This window comes from Clinocottus analis, unplaced genomic scaffold, assembly GCF_023055335.1.
Source record: "Clinocottus analis isolate CAN_PGR_092001 unplaced genomic scaffold, fCliAna1.0.p SCAF_12, whole genome shotgun sequence".
In the NCBI taxonomy this organism is placed as follows: domain Eukaryota; kingdom Metazoa; phylum Chordata; class Actinopteri; order Perciformes; family Cottidae; genus Clinocottus; species Clinocottus analis.
Window position 1 is genome coordinate 19,927,542 of NW_027175843.1, and position 17,975 is coordinate 19,945,516.

Below are 17,975 nucleotides of genomic sequence, written 5' to 3' on the forward strand. Positions count from 1 at the left end.
GTAAACAATCTTTAAAATAAAACGCGTATAGAAAGCTTCAAGTATTTACATCTTATAATCTACAGCAGCGCTGCACTCCAATTAGCGGCGTGCATGAGCTGCAGAGGAGGAGGAGGAGGAGGGGGTTAGCGGGAGCGCGCATTCCACTGGCGGGCACGCCCGACACAGATTTCCAATCGGGTGAGCGAGCTCGAGAGACTGTGCAGGGCAAGGGAGGGGAGGGGGGGAGGCGCGTGCACGAGGGAGAGTCTCCTAGAAACACGGGCCGAGCGTGTCCACGTCTGGCGCGTTCCCGCGAAGGTCCCGGCGTCCAATCAGCGCGCAGGGGAGAGAGAGAGAGAGAGAGAGAGAGAGAGAGAGAGAGAGAGAGAGAGAGAGAGAGAGAGAGAGAGCATAATGTGGGTCAGGGGTTAGACTGTTTGAGCTCTGCAGGTTCACCTGGTGAGAGATCTGCTTGATATCTGTGTTTGGTTCAATGCATCATGAAGGCCCCATTCCATTTAGATGTAGTGTCAATCACCTTCTAGCCCCGCCCCCTAAAGCGTCCCCTGAATGCAGCTTTAACACATGAAGCATAGACTTCTATACAACCAGAGGAGTCGCCCCCTGGTGGTCAGGAGAGAGAATGCAGCTTTAACACATGAAGCATAGACTTCTATACAACCAGAGGAGTCGCCCCCTGGTGGTCAGGAGAGAGAATGCAGCTTCAACACATGAAGCATAGACTTCTATACAACCAGAGGAGTCGCCCCCTGGTGGTCAGGAGAGAGAATGCAGCTTTAACACATGAAGCATAGACTTCTATACAACCAGAGGAGTCCCCCCCGAATTGTTTTGCATCACCAGACTAAATACACAATATCTCCTTAACTCGTATTTGAATAATTTAAAAAAGTCTACCAACATAAAACATGTGTGTGTTTGTTGTGTGTTTGTCTTTGTTGTCTGTTAAGAAATGAAATAAAAAGGTGATTTTTTGGGGTCCAAAAGGAAGGAGTGAACCCTCTGGGGACCTTGAATATCCAGAACCAATCTGTCATCTCCAGGAAGGAGTAGAGGTCTGCGTGGTGGAGGAGGTCAGATGAACAAGTGAAAGAGAATGAACAGAGTCCAGGACCACGCAGCCGGCGCCGTGGCCTAGTTTCCTCTCTGCGGGTTCGTGGGGGCCTCGGCCCCCCGGGGGCGGGCCGGAGGGGGCGGGGCCACGTGAGTCAACGTATACGCCGACGATGCCGCGCACGACGCGAGCGTCTCTGTCGGCTGTCAAAACACGATCGCAGCTGTTTCCACTCGATCTGAGGAGATGAGCGCGAGTCTCCTCGAGGCGCTTTGTGAGAGCCGACGTTTCATCTGGGAAATCATTATTTTTTCATTCATTATGGAAACTGTTCAGTTCCATTTCCTGCAAAAGTGAATTCCATCAATCAGGTTCAAAGGTTTAATTAACTGATAAATATGTCTGTCACAGGAATGTGTGTGCGTGTGTATCTCTATGTGTGTGTGCGCATGTATGTGTGTGCGGGTGTGTGTATCTGTATGTGTTTGTGCACATGTGTGTGTATGTATGTGTGCGTGTATGTGTGTGTATGTGCGTGCATGTATGTAGGTGTGTGTATGTGTGTCCATCTGCATGTGTGTGTATGTGCGTGTGTGTCTGTGTGTGTAATTGTGCACGTGTATCTGTATGTGTGTGTAAGTGTGTACGTGTGTGTGTGTGTCTGTGCGTTGGCATTGAACATGTGATCACATGTCCTTGTTTAAGTCAGTGAACACTTTAACTTCCAATTAATTTTAATAATAATAATTAATAATTCCAGCTGGAGGATTGTTCGTCTGCTGGTGAACAAAAGAGGTTGAATTGTGTTTGAGGTCATGTGACACGGGACTTTTTTTTGTTCACATTGTTTTCATGTCACTAAAATCACACCGTGAACAAAAGCATTCGTCCTGTTTCTCTTTCGTTCTCGTGCGTTTCTCTTTAATTTGTCTGCAGTCGGTTTATTAAGAATTCAAAAGGTCATTTATTATTTATTATGAAACGCAGTCGTAGCGCGTTTGTGACACAACAAACACAAACACAAACAAACACAAACCGCAGCGCATTCCTGGAGCAAAAACAATCATATCAGAGTCATTCATTGTCGTGTTTGTTTACACAAACGAGTCATTTGCACAACATTTAAGAATAAACATTTAACAATACGTGCAATAAAATGAGCACGAATATTTACAATTAAATCTACAGAATATAAAAATTAAAGTGCACAGAATTAAGTGTTAATATGAGATGTGCAGGGTAATACTACAATAATAATACTAATATCACTAGTACTGCTAAGAATACACAAATACTGCGTTCCCAATTCAAATGCAATACTCAAGCAGCTTCACAAACGTCTGCAGCTCTGCAGGAGAAAATATATAGTTTACTTTCTTTTTCCAGCAAATCCAAATGAGTAGTTTACAGAATATCCACCAATCAGATCGCTGCATTTCGAGCCTTCAGAGCGCGTCGGAGGGAAGATGTCACACAAGCGCTTCCTCTGACTTTGAGTCGACTCTGTGTAGAATTGTTTTTTGTTTATGCATCTGCAGACATCCGCATAGGCACTTGACCTTCATACCTCCAGGAGCTGGTGTGTGTGTGTGTAGGGGGGTTGTGTGTTTGTTTAGACACTTGTGTGTGTCCCACGGGACGGACGCCACCACAGCTGTAAATGTGTTTTTCATGCTCAGCGCCCGGGAGAGCGAGCGAGAGAGGAGTGGTGTGTTTTTAAAGTCTGCCAGTCAAGGTCGACTGAGCCTGCAGACACAGAGCAGGGTTTAGTGCTCCCTCCTACCTGCTCCACCCGGGACTGGAGCCCACAACACGGCGTCCAGAGCAGGTTTTAGTCAACCTTACACTCTAAAGAGGGTTCTTACACAGTCACAGACAAAAGAGGACCGTTTTCATTTGACTGGTACAAACGATTCTTCTATACAACCAGAGGAGTCGCCCCTTGATGGTCAGGAGAGAGAATGCAGCTTTAACGCATAAAGCATATACTTCTATACAACCAGAAGTTGCCCCCTGGTGGTCAGGAGAGAGAATGCAGCTTAAACACATGAAGCATAGACTTCTATACAACCAAATGTTGCTCCTTGGTTGTCAGGTGAAAGAATGCAGCTTCAACACAAGAAGCATAGACTTCTATACAACCAAAGGAGTCTCCCCCTGGTGGTCAGGAGAGAATATGCAGCTTTAACGCATGAAGCATAAACTTCTATACAACCAAAAGTTGCTCCTTGATTGTCAGGAGAAAGAATGCAGCTTCAACACAAGAAGCATAGACTTCTATACAACCAAAAGAGTCTCCCCATGGTGGTCAGGAGAGAGAATGTAGCTTCAAAATGTGAAGTATAGGCTTCTATACAAGCAGAGGAGTCTCCCCCTGATGGTCAGGAGAGAATATGCAGCTTTAACGCATGAAGCATAAACTTCTATACAACCAAAAGTTGCTCCTTGATTGTCAGGAGAAAGAATGCAGCTTCAACACAAGAAGCATAGACTTCTATACAACCAGAGGGGTCGCCCCCTGGCGGTTGAAGGAAAGGGGCTGTCAGATGAGTGGACATGAACACAACGGGTTGTGTATTTCATACGTTAGCTCGCAGGCGCTTTGTCCTCAAAAAGGAAAAATGTGCCTTTGCAGTGGAAAACTAAATAAACTACTGAAACATGTTGGAGGTTTGTGGTTTTGTCCGTCGTCAGTAGAAATGTGGCTTTGGGCCCCCGAGGGAGGAAAAGGGTTATTTTACTGCTTTCAAAAAAATACAAACTAATAACTTTGGCGAGTGTGTTTTTGGCCGTACATGTGAGTATTAATACATCTTACAAGAAACTACTACATGTAGAATCAATTAGTACACAGACCACAAATATCTTTCTGTTCTACAAACCTAAACATCAAACACTTCCTGTTTTTTTTTAATGTTTTTTTTCAGTTCTTTCAAGGAAGTTAAAAAGTAGGAATCCTTCACATTGCAATGTGACGTCAAACAGAAAAGTGTGTGACCCCTAAACTCTCATATTTCAGGGCTCTGACGATCTCCACCTGGTAAATATTAGTGCTGTTTACATCAGACGCTGATGGAAAAGTGAGGCAGACAGCGCCCTCTGGTGGACAGAACCATCATTACATTAAAAAACAAAGTTTTACTCTTATTTTGTTTAATTGTCTTTTTGCTATTATGCTTTTAGATTGTAATGTTTGGGGATTTGTCGAATGTCATCTTTGTTGGGTGAAGGTTATGTCGGCATGTTTGTACACGCATGTAGACATACAAGTGATTAAAAGCAAAATACTGCAGTTTCCTTTTTACTTCTATACAACCAGATGAGTCGTCCTCTGGTGGTCAGGAGAGAGAATGCAGCTTTAACACATGAAGCATAGACTTCTATACAACCAGAGGAGTCGTCCCCTGGTGGTCAGGAGAGAGAATGCAGCTTTAACACATGAAGCATAGACTTCTATACAACCAGAGGAGTCGTCCCCTGGTGGTCAGGAGAGAGGATGCAGCTTTAACACATGAAGCATAGACTTCTATACAACCAGAGGAGTCGCCCCTTAGTGGTCAGGAGAGAGAATGCAGCTTTAACACATGAAGCATAGACTTCTATACAACCAGAGGAGTCGCCCCCTGGTGGTCAGGAGAGAGAATGCAGCTTTAACACATGAAGCATAGACTTCTATACAACCAGAGGAGTCGTCCCCTGGTGGTCAGGAGAGAGAATGCAGCTTAAACACATGAAGCATAGACTTCTATACAACCAGAGGAGTCGTCCCCTGGTGGTCAGGAGAGAGAATGCAGCTTAAACACATGAAGCATAGACTTCTATACAACCAATCATTCAATATTTTATCAACATATATATGCATTTACACAAGATTACTGTATTTTTTCTTGATCTATTTGCTGTTATACTTTTTACATTATAATATTTGGGGATGCCATCGTTGTTGGATGGAGGTATATGTTTGTCGGCATGTTTGTAAACGCATGTACACATACAATAAAAAAAAGTAATTAAAAGCAAATATACTGCAGTTTCCCTTTTCACATGGATTTGTGTAAAGAAACGGAGCCAAACACAGTTTTAATCATTGCACACATATTTATGAAAAAAAATTTAACAGTAGACAAAGGCTGGTTATTTGTTCAACATATATTATGATATAGATACTATAACTACTTGGCTAAATACAAGTGGATTACAATTACAATGACACGGATTTCCGCAATTTCTTTTCTTTTTACGCAAAGACAAAGAAGAGAAATATGGCAAGGCACATGTTAGCATAACGACATCGATACGGCTGTGAATAAAACATTTGGCTCTGGGTTTCATGTGTTTTCATAGAGGATGCTATGTATTTAAGTTTAATAGCAAAAGGCCAAGTGTGTTTTTGTCGTCTTCATTAAGACTTTTTAGGATTATTTTCTCTTAGATTTCACAAGATATTTAAAAAAAGAAGAAAAAAATCTTGTTTTTTTTGTATGGAAAAAAAGTAAAAAATAATTCTGAGTGATTTCCCACAATGCAGCAGAAATACGATAAAGCTGCCATGTTTTCTTTACTCAGGTTATTCTTTCAAAACATTTTTTTTGTGGTGTTGAAATAACAAAAACACCCGTTATTAGAGAAAATAAAAATAAAAACGGAGCCACGATGAAGAGCAGAAACAGGAAGTGAATATAATCAAAATACATTGTTGGACCCGCAAAAATAAATCTTAGTTTTCCCTTGTTTCCATGTGGATCCGGACGTGTTTCATGAGATGGAAAAACGGATTTTTCAGAGATTCCTCCGAGTCTTGAAATGCACTCGAGAATAAAAAAAACAAAACAAACTTTTTTCTTTTCTTTCTACTTGACAGTAAACATTCTGCAGCTCCTGGACGCGGCTTCCCTTATAGTAGTGCAGCTCCAAAGGATTTGCCTTTTAGAAAATAGTATTTTAATACACAAGAAGGCACAGATACATTTATCACCACGACACGGATTTATTTTAAGCTGCCTGCGAGGAATGAAGGCACGAGAGACTGTAAGGTCATATAAATCAATGTTTGGGTAATTATATATATATATATATATATATATATATATATATATATATATATATATATATGGAAACGAGATCCGTCTCCTCTGAAGGGGTGCGTTTGTTTTCAAAGTGCTCACCTATTATAGGAAGTTATTATAATTATTTATTATCTTTACGCCGCGACCTTGTTCAGCAGCTGCTTCCTTTGTTTCTTATTTTATTTTGTAAATATTTATTTTAGCTGAAGAGCACCTGAAGGCACCACCTGGTTCATCTGATCTTTCTTCTCTTTTCTGGTTCGTTTGAGGCTAACGCAGGTTAGAGGTTACGCTGCGGTACGATTTATCTTTTGGCTCATTTGCACGAGACTTCCAGTTTGTGTTTCGACTCTGTGTTGCTGAATATATATATATATATATATATATATATATATATATATATATATATATATATCATAAAAGTCGGGTTAGAAGCCGCTACTACCTTCAGTAGGTGTTTTTTCCGGTAGCTTCCCGCTTTTCCTACTGCTAGCTCTCTGCTAGCGCTGCTGCTAGCGCTGCTGCTAGCGCTGCTGCTAGCTCTTCCACTACATTGAAGGTAGCGGGATCAGCACCCGCTCGACGCCCGACTCAGCCAGCGGGACGCGGGCAGCAGCAGCACTAGCTTGCTACAACGGGGTGCTAGCAGCAGCGCTAGCTTGCTACAGTGGGGCGCTAACGGAAGGGGACACCCACAGAAGGTAGCAGCGACTAGTAACCCGACTTTTACGGCCCATACGTACATATTTGGGGAGTCTTATCTCAGAGCGTTCAGCTCCACACGAGCAGCTGAGCGTTCAAAGAGAAACTGCAGCGATTGTTTATTTTTTTCAGTAAAAAAACGAAAGAAGCGACAGCGAAAGCAACGAATACAAAGTAGAAACGTAAGCTTGCAGGCAGCAGAGTGAATGCAGGAGGACGAATCTCAGCGTTCACCACAAAAAAAAATAAATGTTTGCGCTCAACTGGTAAACTTCCTTTAACATTTAAGAAACAAACACCACGAGTTCGACGACAGATTGGTTGTTTTTTTTAACGTCGGCCATTTTTTTTTCATCTGTAAATAACATTAAAGTGATTTCAAGTGATTTATTTTCACTTTTTCTTTATTTTTTACAAAAGGCGATGACGGCTTCTTTTAGAAAGGTCGCCGTCGAAGTTTAGAATAATTATATATATATATATATATTTTGAAACTGTAAAATAGTATTGTACGCGTTCATAGTTGGGAGATGAATGTCTCTGGCTATAAAAACACCCGGCTTCCCTCATTAAACCCATTTCTTTGGCTCTTTGGAGTCACATGACCGATTCCCCAGCCGGCTCCGGCTCCATCCCGCGGCTTCAGATATACTTCATTATTAATATCGCTCTTCACTCAAAACTGACGAGCTCAGCTTTGTTCACCGTCACAGGCCGGACAGAGAATAAATGGTATGGAGAATAAAATGATATAAAAACGTATAACACACAAAAACAAAAGAAGCAGGAGAGTCTGTTAAGCGCTGATACAGGCCAACTAACGAGTCTTTGTCTCCTCCGGGTCGCTACTCCGTCAGGTACACGCCCACATCGCGAGCCGGAGCCGAAAACATCCCGCTGAGGTCAGAGGAGACTCGTTCATCCTGAGGAAGGAGAGAGGACACGAGGTCAGAGGAGACTCGTTCATCCTGAGGAAGGAGAGAGGACACGAGGTCAGAGGAGACTCGTTCATCCTGAGGAAGGAGAGAGGACACAAGGTCAGAGGAGGGAGGACATGAGGTCAGAGGAGAGAAGACACAAGGTCAGAGGAGACTCTTTCATCCTGAGGAAGGAGAGAGGAGATGAGGTCAGAGGAGGGAGGACACGAGGTCAGAGGAGGGAGGACACAAGGTAAGAGGAGAGAGGAGATAAGGTCAGAGGAGGGAGGACATGAGGTCAGAGGAGACTCATTCATCCTGAGAAAGGAGAGAGGACACGCGGCCAGAGGAGGGAGTACACGAGGTCAGAGGAGACTCATTCATCCTGAGGAAGGAGAGAGGACACGAAGTCAGAGGAGGGAGGAGACGAGGTCAGAGGAGAGAAGACACAAGGTCAGAGGTCTCTCTTTCATCCTGCTATGAAGAGAGGAGGTGGAGGGAGGAAGGAGGAGGGAGGACACATTGTTGTCTCATTCCATCATTTTAAATGTTGTGATAGTTGTTTGTGTCCCGTTACAGTGATATTATACAGATGAAGCAAATGTTTAAATCAAAAAAATACAAAAAGACACAACTTTAATCTGAAAACCATCCCACACCATTCCTCCTCCCTCTGTATGAGTTCTAGTACCTGCGTCTGCCGGTGGCGCTCCAGGTACAGCTGCATGCTGGGAGTTTCCTCCTGGCTGATGGCGGACGAGCCCACCACGGTCTCCCCGTGGCCCCACTGGAAGTAGCAGGAGCCCTGAGGGGGGCTCTGGTCCAGGGCCGCGTCGGTCCCCCTGAGGCCCGAGGACCCGGAGAGAGCCAGCGCGTCGCCCCCCGCTGGTCTGGAGGAAAAGTGCTGGTCGAACATGCAGCTGCTGTGAACGGCGGCCTGGCCGCACGACAGCCCCCCCTGCTGGCCGCCGCCGCCGCCGTGGTGGTGATTCAGTCCGGCGACCGCGCCCGGCCACAGGCCGCCTCCGCCGCCGCCGCCCGGCGGCGCTTGGCTCGCGGCCGTTTGGCCGTGGCGCGCCGGCTGCAGCGCCGTCGGCTCGTGTCCGTTGTGCACGACGCCGTTCTGCTGCCGGCTCTGCGGCCACTGCTGCGCTACGAACGAGGGGTTTCCCTGAAGGCACGACGACGCCGCCGCCGCCGCCGCCGCCGCAGCAAAGGGGGCGGGGATGTGAGGCACGCTGACGGCGTTGAAGGCTTTGCAAGGGATCAGGGGCGGCGGGACGTCGGCGCCGTTCGGTTGCCGAGCGGAGCTTTGCAGAAAGTGTCCGTTCGGCTCCACCACGGGCGCGGGAAAGCAGTTTTGTGGGTGGCGGCGCGGGAGCTGGCCGGACGGCGACTGCCGGGCGGGAACGCCGCTCGGCGCCCACCCGCAGGACGGGAAAGGGGCCGATGCGGGGGCGGCGACGGCGGGAGGGACGGTGAGCTCCGGGAGCTCTATGGACGGGCTGAAGATGTCCCGCAGCTGCAGCTGGTGGACGGCGGCGTCCGGCGGAGGGCCCAGGGGCCCGAGGTGGGACAGTTTCTGGGTGAATATCGGCGGCGGCGGCTGCGGCTGCGGCTGCTGGCCGATCCCCGCTTCCTGCCGGCGACCGTAGAGGCCGTTCATCGGGGAGTAAGCGCGCTCGGGGCTCGGCGTCTGGAACAACCGGGGCTCGCCGAGTCCGACCCGGCCGCCGAAGGGGTCGGGCCGGAGACGGCGGCTGTCGTCGACCGCCGCCGCAGCCGCTGCCGTCTCCGCCGCCGCGAGGCAGCCGGGGGTGCCGGCGTCCAGCCCGTCGTGTCCCTTCTCCTTGAACAGGACGTTGTCGATGAAGTCGAAGATGTCGTTGGTGAGCACGCTGTCCAGCTCGGCCTTGACGTCGCTCCTCTGCTGGTCGCCGCCGTCCTGGCTCAGCCTCTTCAGCGTGTTCTCCCACTCCATCAGCTCCTCGTCGCTGACGTCCAGGTTCTGCAGGGCGGCGCAAAAGTCGCCGTCGTGCGCCATCTTCTCCAGGTTGTCGATCACGGCCATCACCGACTGCTTGGCCTCCTCTTTCACGACGACGTTGCCGCCGCCGGTGCCGCCGCCGCCGCCGCCGCCGCCGCCGTCCCCGCTCTCTTGCCACGTGTCGCCGGACACGCTGACCAGCGCCTGGCTGTCCACGAACACCTGGTCCACGGGCAGCGGCACGTCCGGCGCCTGCACGTAGACCGTCTGGTCCTGGCTGAGGAAGCAGTCCAGCAGGGAGCCGGGCGTCACGTCCTTCTTCATCTCCTCCACGTTGGTGAACATGGTGTTGAACTGGAACTGCGCCACGTTCACCTCGGGGCCGGTGTTGTAGAGGACGCCCTCGCCCGTGGTGAAGCTGAAGGGCAGCTGCAGCTGCCTCTGGCGCAGGTACTCCTCGCCCTCGGCGTTCCTGAAACACACGGAGCGGCACACGGTCACACCCACCCCTCGACTCGAGTCGCATTTAGGAAACCTGATGGATCTCGATGAGTCGAGACCCTCGAGGCCACAATGTGAAGCAGGGTTCATACACACTGCGACCAATAGAGTCACACAACTTTAAACCACATTCACACCACTTTAAACCACATCTACACCACTTTAAACCACATCTACACCACTTTAAACCACATTCACACCACTTTAAACCACATTTACACCACTTTAAACCACATTCACACCACTTTAAACCACATTCACACCACTTTAAACCACATTCACACCACTTTAAACCACATTTACACAACTTTTAATGAAAGACTTTTAGCAAATATTCAAGACTTTCAAACCGAATTTCCAAGACTTTCAATTAGATTTCCATGACTTTTAACTATATTTACATGACTTTTAAACAAATTTTCAAGACTTTTATCCAGATTTGAAGACTTTTAACCAGATTTCCAAGTCTTTTAACAACTTTCCATGACTTTCATCCAGATTTGAAGACTTTTAACCAAATTTCCATGACTTTTAAGGACATTTCCATGACTTTAAACCAGATTCTCATGACTTTTAACTTCATTTCCTTGACTTTTAAACAGATTTTCAAGAATTTAAACCAAATGAATGAGAGACAATAGTTTGATTAAAAGAATAAACATTTATATAGATGCCTGTATGTATGCTGCTGATATTTTGAGCCTCTTTTTATTAAAAGCAGATTCATTATTTATAACTCAGCGTGAATGAACGTCATGAACACATGAATACATTTACAGGACTTTTACACAACTTTTGGGAGTTTTCATTTTTAAATTCCATGACTTTTCCAGGTTTTCCATGACCGCGTGAGCCCTGAGGGATGCAACACTCACACTAACGCTCTCTGGTACGCGATGATGAACTCGGGTCTTCCTGCTTTGAAGATCAGCTTGGCGTTGGACTTCACCCACACCCAGCCGCCCAACTTGGTCAGCAGCCTGAACACCGTCAGGCCGGACTCGCCCGTTTTAATCACTGTGACGGAAAGAAAGACAACAGAAAAAACACACATGAGGACAAAAACACCAACGACATCCTTACGCTTCATAACCCAACAATAAACTAACAAATATTGAGAATTTGTAAAATACAGGCGAAGTATTTGGTGAAATAAACTGAATTATACTATCTAAAATTAAATTAAATTACTCATAACTCTGTAATTCATTATTTCCGTGGATTTAAAATAATTGGATTAAACGCAACAACATTGTTTTGTGTTATTCCCGTTCAGTGGAACAGTGTCACGAGTCATTTAAATGATAGTTAGGCTACAGAAATACATTTGAAACGATATCATTTACAGTAATGAAATCTATTCGTTAAAGACTTGAGCTTGGTAAAAAAACATTTGTTTTATCATTTGATGGCTTATTCCTTCTATACTGAGATGAACTATCTCCTCTGTGCTTTATCAGAAGTGAAACTAAAAGATATATTGTCCGTATATTTTTCAAAATCAACTAAAGTACGCAGATATTACCCGCAGGATTTAAAGTGTGGACTCAGTTTGTGTCTCACAACAACATGGAAGTCCATGAACTTGTTTTGTTTTTGGTCTTCAAACTGAAAACAAGATTTAAAACATGTTTGTATGAAGTTAAAACCCAACGCGCCTCTACGAGTAGCTTTGATTCTTTCTTAGCATTGTTTTTACCTTTTACCACTTCTAGATGCAGAGACAAACACAACTTCCTCCTTTTGTCCGTGAAAAACAGCAAACAACATTCATGTTTAATGTCCGGACGGCCAACGTACTGCGAATGTGGTTTTCGGCGCAGTGCATCATGTCGGCTGCGTGGATGAACTGGTAGCCGGAGCCCTTCATGCACAGCTCGATCTCTGAGTATCCCAGAATGATCTTCCCCCTGCAGGGAGACACACCGACAACAGAAACAGAGAGAAGTTTGTTAAACTGGGATCATTTCAGTCAACGAGCAACAGATGAACAAGATGGAGCGTCTAAGAAAGATGTTAAAACCACCTCGAAAATGTCAATGTATCTCTGCAGCCACGAGAGCTGTTTAATAATGTTGATGATGTTAAGATGATGTTCAGATGTGTAAATATCAGTCTACATGTTTCTGGTTAAGAGGAAATGAAGATGACACACAGAAAGAAGTGAAAAGGTTTCAGGTTCGCATATGAAAAAAACACTTTTTAGGGTTGTTATTAGTTTGAAATGATGCAGCTGTAAAGTCCAACTCTAACAAAGCGTAACACAACATGTGAACATTCTCTCTGCAAAGTTTGACTTTGATAAAGTGAAGCAGAACAAAGTTATAGAGGGTTTAGTACAGAGAACATTCAGGCGAGGACTCATTGAAACCAAATAGCCTCAATGACCCCAATGGGTCCAATAGAATTGGACCCATTGGGGTCATTGGGGTCATTTGAATTTCCTCATGTACTAAACCATATATTTCACTTGCATGTTACTGATGGTGTTCAATACATCCAAATACAGCAGTCTTGGGGCTTTTTTTCATACAACGAGCTACGATTCACAGTTTTATACAACAATCGCTCAGTCATCCCCCCACTAGGGTGGGATGAGTTTTCTTAAAAGGTTGATTTATATTTCTTCCCACCTGCTGTCGACGCCCAGCGGCGTGAAGTCCAGCTTGTGTTTGGTCTGGAAGAGCAGCAACTTGGCTCTGATCTCCACGATGGTGGGAGGCTGGACGGGCACGGCGATGGAGAAGAGAGCCAGCTGAGGCTTGCTGCCGTTCCCGTTGGAGACCTTCTGGCCGTGGAGGTACTTCAGCCGCCCCTGGAACTTCAGCGCCTGGTTTCAGGGGGAAAGAGAGAGAGAGAGAGAGAAAGGTTTACACCAAAGGTCGCTGTGTTTAGGCTCTTTTTTTATGGCAATCTCTATTCAAATAGATTTCTATTCATGAAGCCAACAGCAACATTTAGCTCAGAGCTGCTAATCCAGATGTTACAGATGCTATGCTGCTGTTGCTCAAATGGAAAGAAACATTTCCTCAAACTTCCAATCTGTGGATTTAAGATCTTATGCATCCAAAAAACTACAGCATTTGGCAACTGGATCCTGTAGAAAAGATAGACGCCACAGACATTTCAAGTGTATACCGTAAAAGTTGTGTTTTAAGCTGCTACTACCTTCGGTGGTTGGCCACGCTAGCTGCTGCTAGCGCTGCTGCTTGCTCCCCGCTAGCTACCTGACAACCACCGAAGGTAGCGAGATCAGCCCCGGCTCGACGCAGACTTCAGCAGCGGGCTGTAGTAGCAGTAGCAGCGGGGAGCTAGCAGCAGCGCTAGCTGGGTACAGTGGGAAATTAGCGGTGACAACCGCCGTCCGAGTGGCTTATAACACAATTTTCACGGTAGAGATGACCCCTAATCTGTGTTTTCTGTGTGTATTTAAAAGGTTTATACATGAATAAACACAATAATACATAATGTAACAGGTCCTGTTAAAATGCATCAAACTGAAATCCGATTTTACAATTTATACCGCTTTGCGTTTTGCATGAAATGTTGTTGATGAGTTTTTTCGGCGTCTTACTCACCAGGAAGCCGGAGGAGTTGTCCAGGAGGCAGCGGAAGCGGCAAACGAAGCTCCGCTCCAGGAAGGACGAGTTCTCCGGGGGAAGCTGCTCGGGGCTGTACATCACCGCGCCGCCGCCGCGGCTCTGCAGGCCTGAGGACAGACGACGGAGGAGGGGGGGGGGGGTTAAACCTTAACTCCGTCCAATAAACACAAAAACACCGTTCTCCTTCTCCTGGTTCTCTCCTCACCATCTCCGGCGGCGGCGGCAGCCGGCGGGTCGAGAGCAAAGTGCAGCTGCTGCCGGAACAAAGCCCGGTCGTCCGTGTGGATGAGCTCGAACACGCTCTGATGGACCACGTCCGACTGTTGGAGGAGGAGAGAACGAGTCGGGTCATTTAGACACCTCACCTCTCTCCTTAAAGCCAGATATATATATATATATCTTGTATAACTTCATCTCACCTGATGGAAGCCCAGGTAGTCCTTGACTGTGGCGGAGACGTAAAACACAGATCCGTCCGACGTGACCACGATCACGAACCCGTTCAGCGCCTGCAGGGAACAGAGGTCGACATGCGCGTGACACACACACACACACACACACACACACACACACACACACACACACACGGCAACTGTAACAGGTGCAAGATCCCTTGTTGCACGAGCTGATCACTCACTTTGGAAATTTTGGCTTTTTAAAATTCCTTTTTTACTTTAAATTCATTGTAATGTCAATTTTTACGTGAATAGTTTTGTAAATGTTTCCCCACTCTGGACACACGTGTGTCGCGATCGCATGTTTTTCACTGAAATGGGTCGAGCAGGTTTTAAGGGAAACGAGGCCCTCCGGTGGCCGAGCCCGGTCGTGCCTCCACAAACTTAAAAGGCCCCACGGCAAAGAAAACTACACATCTAAATAAACTATGAAGTATTTTATCATTTTTTTAAACGCTTTTAACAACTTTGAAGAATCTAAATGTGAAGCCATCGCCGCCGGCCCCTCCCCCCCCCAAAAAAACAAACAACAGCAGCAGCAGCTGCTTCTCAAGGGCCCCTTTGTGTTGCGCAATCACGGCCCGGTCGCGCTCGGTGCGGAGAAAACAAAGCGCGACGACGTGGCCGACAGGTGAGTCGATGGGGTGAGCTGACAGGTGAGCTGACAGGTGAGCTGACAGGTGAGCTGACAGGTGAGCTGACAGGTGAGCGTAGGTAAACAGGGCGGGGCCCTCGACATAGTGCCGTTTTTTTCCCTCTAATTTATTCGGAGCCACGGCAGCGTCGCCGGGCTTCAGGGCAAGAGGCCTCGAGCCTCACCTGTCTGGACCTCCTGCGGGCACCAGACGAGCAAAAACACACACAGACACACGCACACGCGTGTAAACACGCTTTCAAACCGTTGCATTGAACGGTTGCACGGCAAGAAAGAAGTAAAAAAAGTCGACACGTGAACGTCTCGCGGCTTCGCGGCCACGCGAGTGTCCCGGCGCGGCTGCGCTTTGTTTGCGCGTCGGCGTGTGCGGCGCTCCTCGCCGCAGGACGTCTAGACAGGTGAGCCTCGAGACAACGGCTCGATGTTGTGTTTACACTGATGTGTGTGCGTCTGTGGTTTTCTGTTTGTGTCGTGGCAGTTGCGGGTAAATGCACGTCATGTGACCTCCAGAAGGCCCGTTCTTTCAGGGATGAGAACTCTTTTTTTTGGCTTTCCTCCTTTTATATTTTATATATTTGAACTACTACGAGAGGAAAAGTAAGCAGAAGCAGGAGGGAATTAGGCGGCGTGAGGGCTTTGTGAGGTAGAAACCAAACTAAAACTGAAACTTATTTGACTTTCTTTAACGTATTCAACAGTGTTTCATCCTCATCCTGTGTAATGTTGTATGTTTTGTGTGGTTCTCCTGCATGAAAGCAAAGCGCTTCCTCCGGATGGACTCCTTTGTGTTCGGCCCCCTGTGGTTGTGAACATTGTCAGAAGGGTGCGACGCCGCCTCGACCCCGCTGACCGGGATCAGAGGGAATCCGCTAGATGAGCCGTTGAAACGAAGCCGGCGCCTCACCTGCAGCAGCAGGTCGCCCTCGGAGAAGCCGCAGGTTTCGCCGCCGCCGTTGTTCTCGCCGAGCCCGTTCACGCCGGAGAACATCAGACTGCTGCCGCTGGAGGTCATCGTGGCTGCAGAGAGAGGTGGAGACACGTTAAGACACGGTGGAGACACGTTAAGACACGGTGGAGACATGTTAAGATATGATATAGACATGTTAAGACACGGTGGAGACACGTTAACACTCATTAAGACACGTTAAGATACGGAGAAGACACATTAAGACACGTTAAGACACATTGAACCACGGTGAAGACATGGTTGAGACACGTTAAGACACATTAAGACACGTTGAGACACAAGAATACACGCTAAGACACGTTAAGACACACGCGGGAACACACGTTAAGACACGGTGAAGACATGGTTGAGACTCGTTAAGACACATTAAGACAAGTTAAGACACGCTAAGACACGGTTGAGACACGTTGAAACGCATTCAGACACTTTAAGACACTTTAAGACACAACATTAAGACACGTTAAGACACAACATTAAGACACTTTAAGACACAACATTAAGACACGTTAAGACACATTAAGTGTGCATATATAGCAAATTCACTGAAATTATTTAAGGCTTTATTGATGTTCTGTTTGCTGGTTTGTAATAAGTGTATATATTTATATATACGCCTAACGCTGCGCTCTGTTTTTGTGTTTCTCTCTCTCTCAGCGGTTTGGGGGCGGAGCCTCTCGGCTGTTGGTCTTGGCCGCTCTGCGCCGCTCTCCGGTCGTGTCCTGTCACGTTAAAAATAAAAAAGCTCGAGAGCGGCGCTATTGTTCTGAGGGACGTGGACTCTCGGGGGCTTCATGGAGGAACGTGAGGTTCTGGGTTTATCGTAAAAAGGACCACGATGTCCTGGAGAAGGATTAAATATAATTGATTAGTTTATTTTTCATGCACGAGACTGGAGTCTGCCTCCAGAATCAGAATCATGTACCGGACAAGTGCACATGCACATGCATAGGAATAAATAACGAGGTGAAAGGTGCATAACAATAAACACAGACATGGAAACATAAATGTGCACCACGCCCTTCAAGAACCAATAAAAATTAAAGCCCCAAAACTGTACAGACTCACACTGTCACTGGTTATGAGCCTGGAAACACATTATACATTGTTATTGGTATTAATTATAGTTATTTTGACTCATTAAAAGGGTAAACTTAATAAATATATGAACGATGGGATCCTGAAAAAGAAAGGAAAAGCTCTGTGGCTGGACTCGCGCCAGAAGACAGGTTTTCTCATTGCTGGAGAACTGATCTGGCAGCTTGCATAACACAAACACACACACACACACGTAGACATAACACACACACACACTTGTCCACCCCTGGGGTGTGTGTGTGTAAGCGATAGCCGGTAAGAGCGCTTCCCTTATCTGGACCGCCACGACAGGAAAATCCCAGGATGTGGCCTCTCCCTCCGTCCTGCAGTCCTGTCACGCAACTCCTCTGAGCGGAGGATGAGGGGTCCCTGAACGCCACGCACGCGCACGAACGCCCCGCCACCTTTCAGCGGGAAGCACACACACACACAGCCCGACACCAAGCTACAGCTCTGACACACACAAACACATACAGACACACACAAAACAAACGTTTTGCACAAACACACTCGGACGTGCACAGCCCGACACAAAGCTGCAGCTCTGGCACACACACACACACACACCCATACACGGACACACACATTGACCCAGTGTGACACATGCACATGCCCACACACACACACACACACACACACACACACACACACACACAAACAGTATTTTGCACAATCACACTCAGACACACACAGCCCGACACAAAGCTGCAGCTCTTAAACGCACAAACACACACACACACATACACAGTGTTTTGCACAAACAGACATACACAAAGCTGCAGCTCTGACACACACACACACGCACAGACACACACATTGACACAGTGTGACACATGCCCACACACGCACAAACAGCATTTTGCAGAAATACACTTAGACACACACACACACAGTGTTTTTCACAAACAGACATACACAAAGCTGCAGCTATGACACACAGTGACACACACACACACACACACACGCACACA

The 17,975-nt window shown here is 46.8% G+C and overlaps 1 protein-coding gene across 1 annotated transcript in view; it reads right to left on the minus strand.

Annotated features, from left to right (window-relative positions):
- Positions 1 to 6,531: 6,531 nt before the first annotated feature.
- LOC137782628 (aryl hydrocarbon receptor-like) overlaps positions 6,532 to 17,975 on the minus strand; it is a 31,188-nt gene continuing 19,744 nt past the window's right edge. Inside the window, exons 3-11 of the mRNA XM_068572071.1 lie at positions 15,847 to 15,959; positions 14,252 to 14,341; positions 14,038 to 14,152; positions 13,809 to 13,939; positions 12,864 to 13,060; positions 12,031 to 12,140; positions 11,106 to 11,247; positions 8,434 to 10,201; positions 6,532 to 7,748 (exon numbers count right to left, since the gene is read on the minus strand). Coding sequence (XP_068428172.1) covers positions 7,671 to 7,748; positions 8,434 to 10,201; positions 11,106 to 11,247; positions 12,031 to 12,140; positions 12,864 to 13,060; positions 13,809 to 13,939; positions 14,038 to 14,152; positions 14,252 to 14,341; positions 15,847 to 15,959 — 2,744 coding nt within the window. The 3' untranslated portion in view covers positions 6,532 to 7,670. The remainder of the gene's footprint in view (positions 7,749 to 8,433; positions 10,202 to 11,105; positions 11,248 to 12,030; positions 12,141 to 12,863; positions 13,061 to 13,808; positions 13,940 to 14,037; positions 14,153 to 14,251; positions 14,342 to 15,846; positions 15,960 to 17,975) is intronic.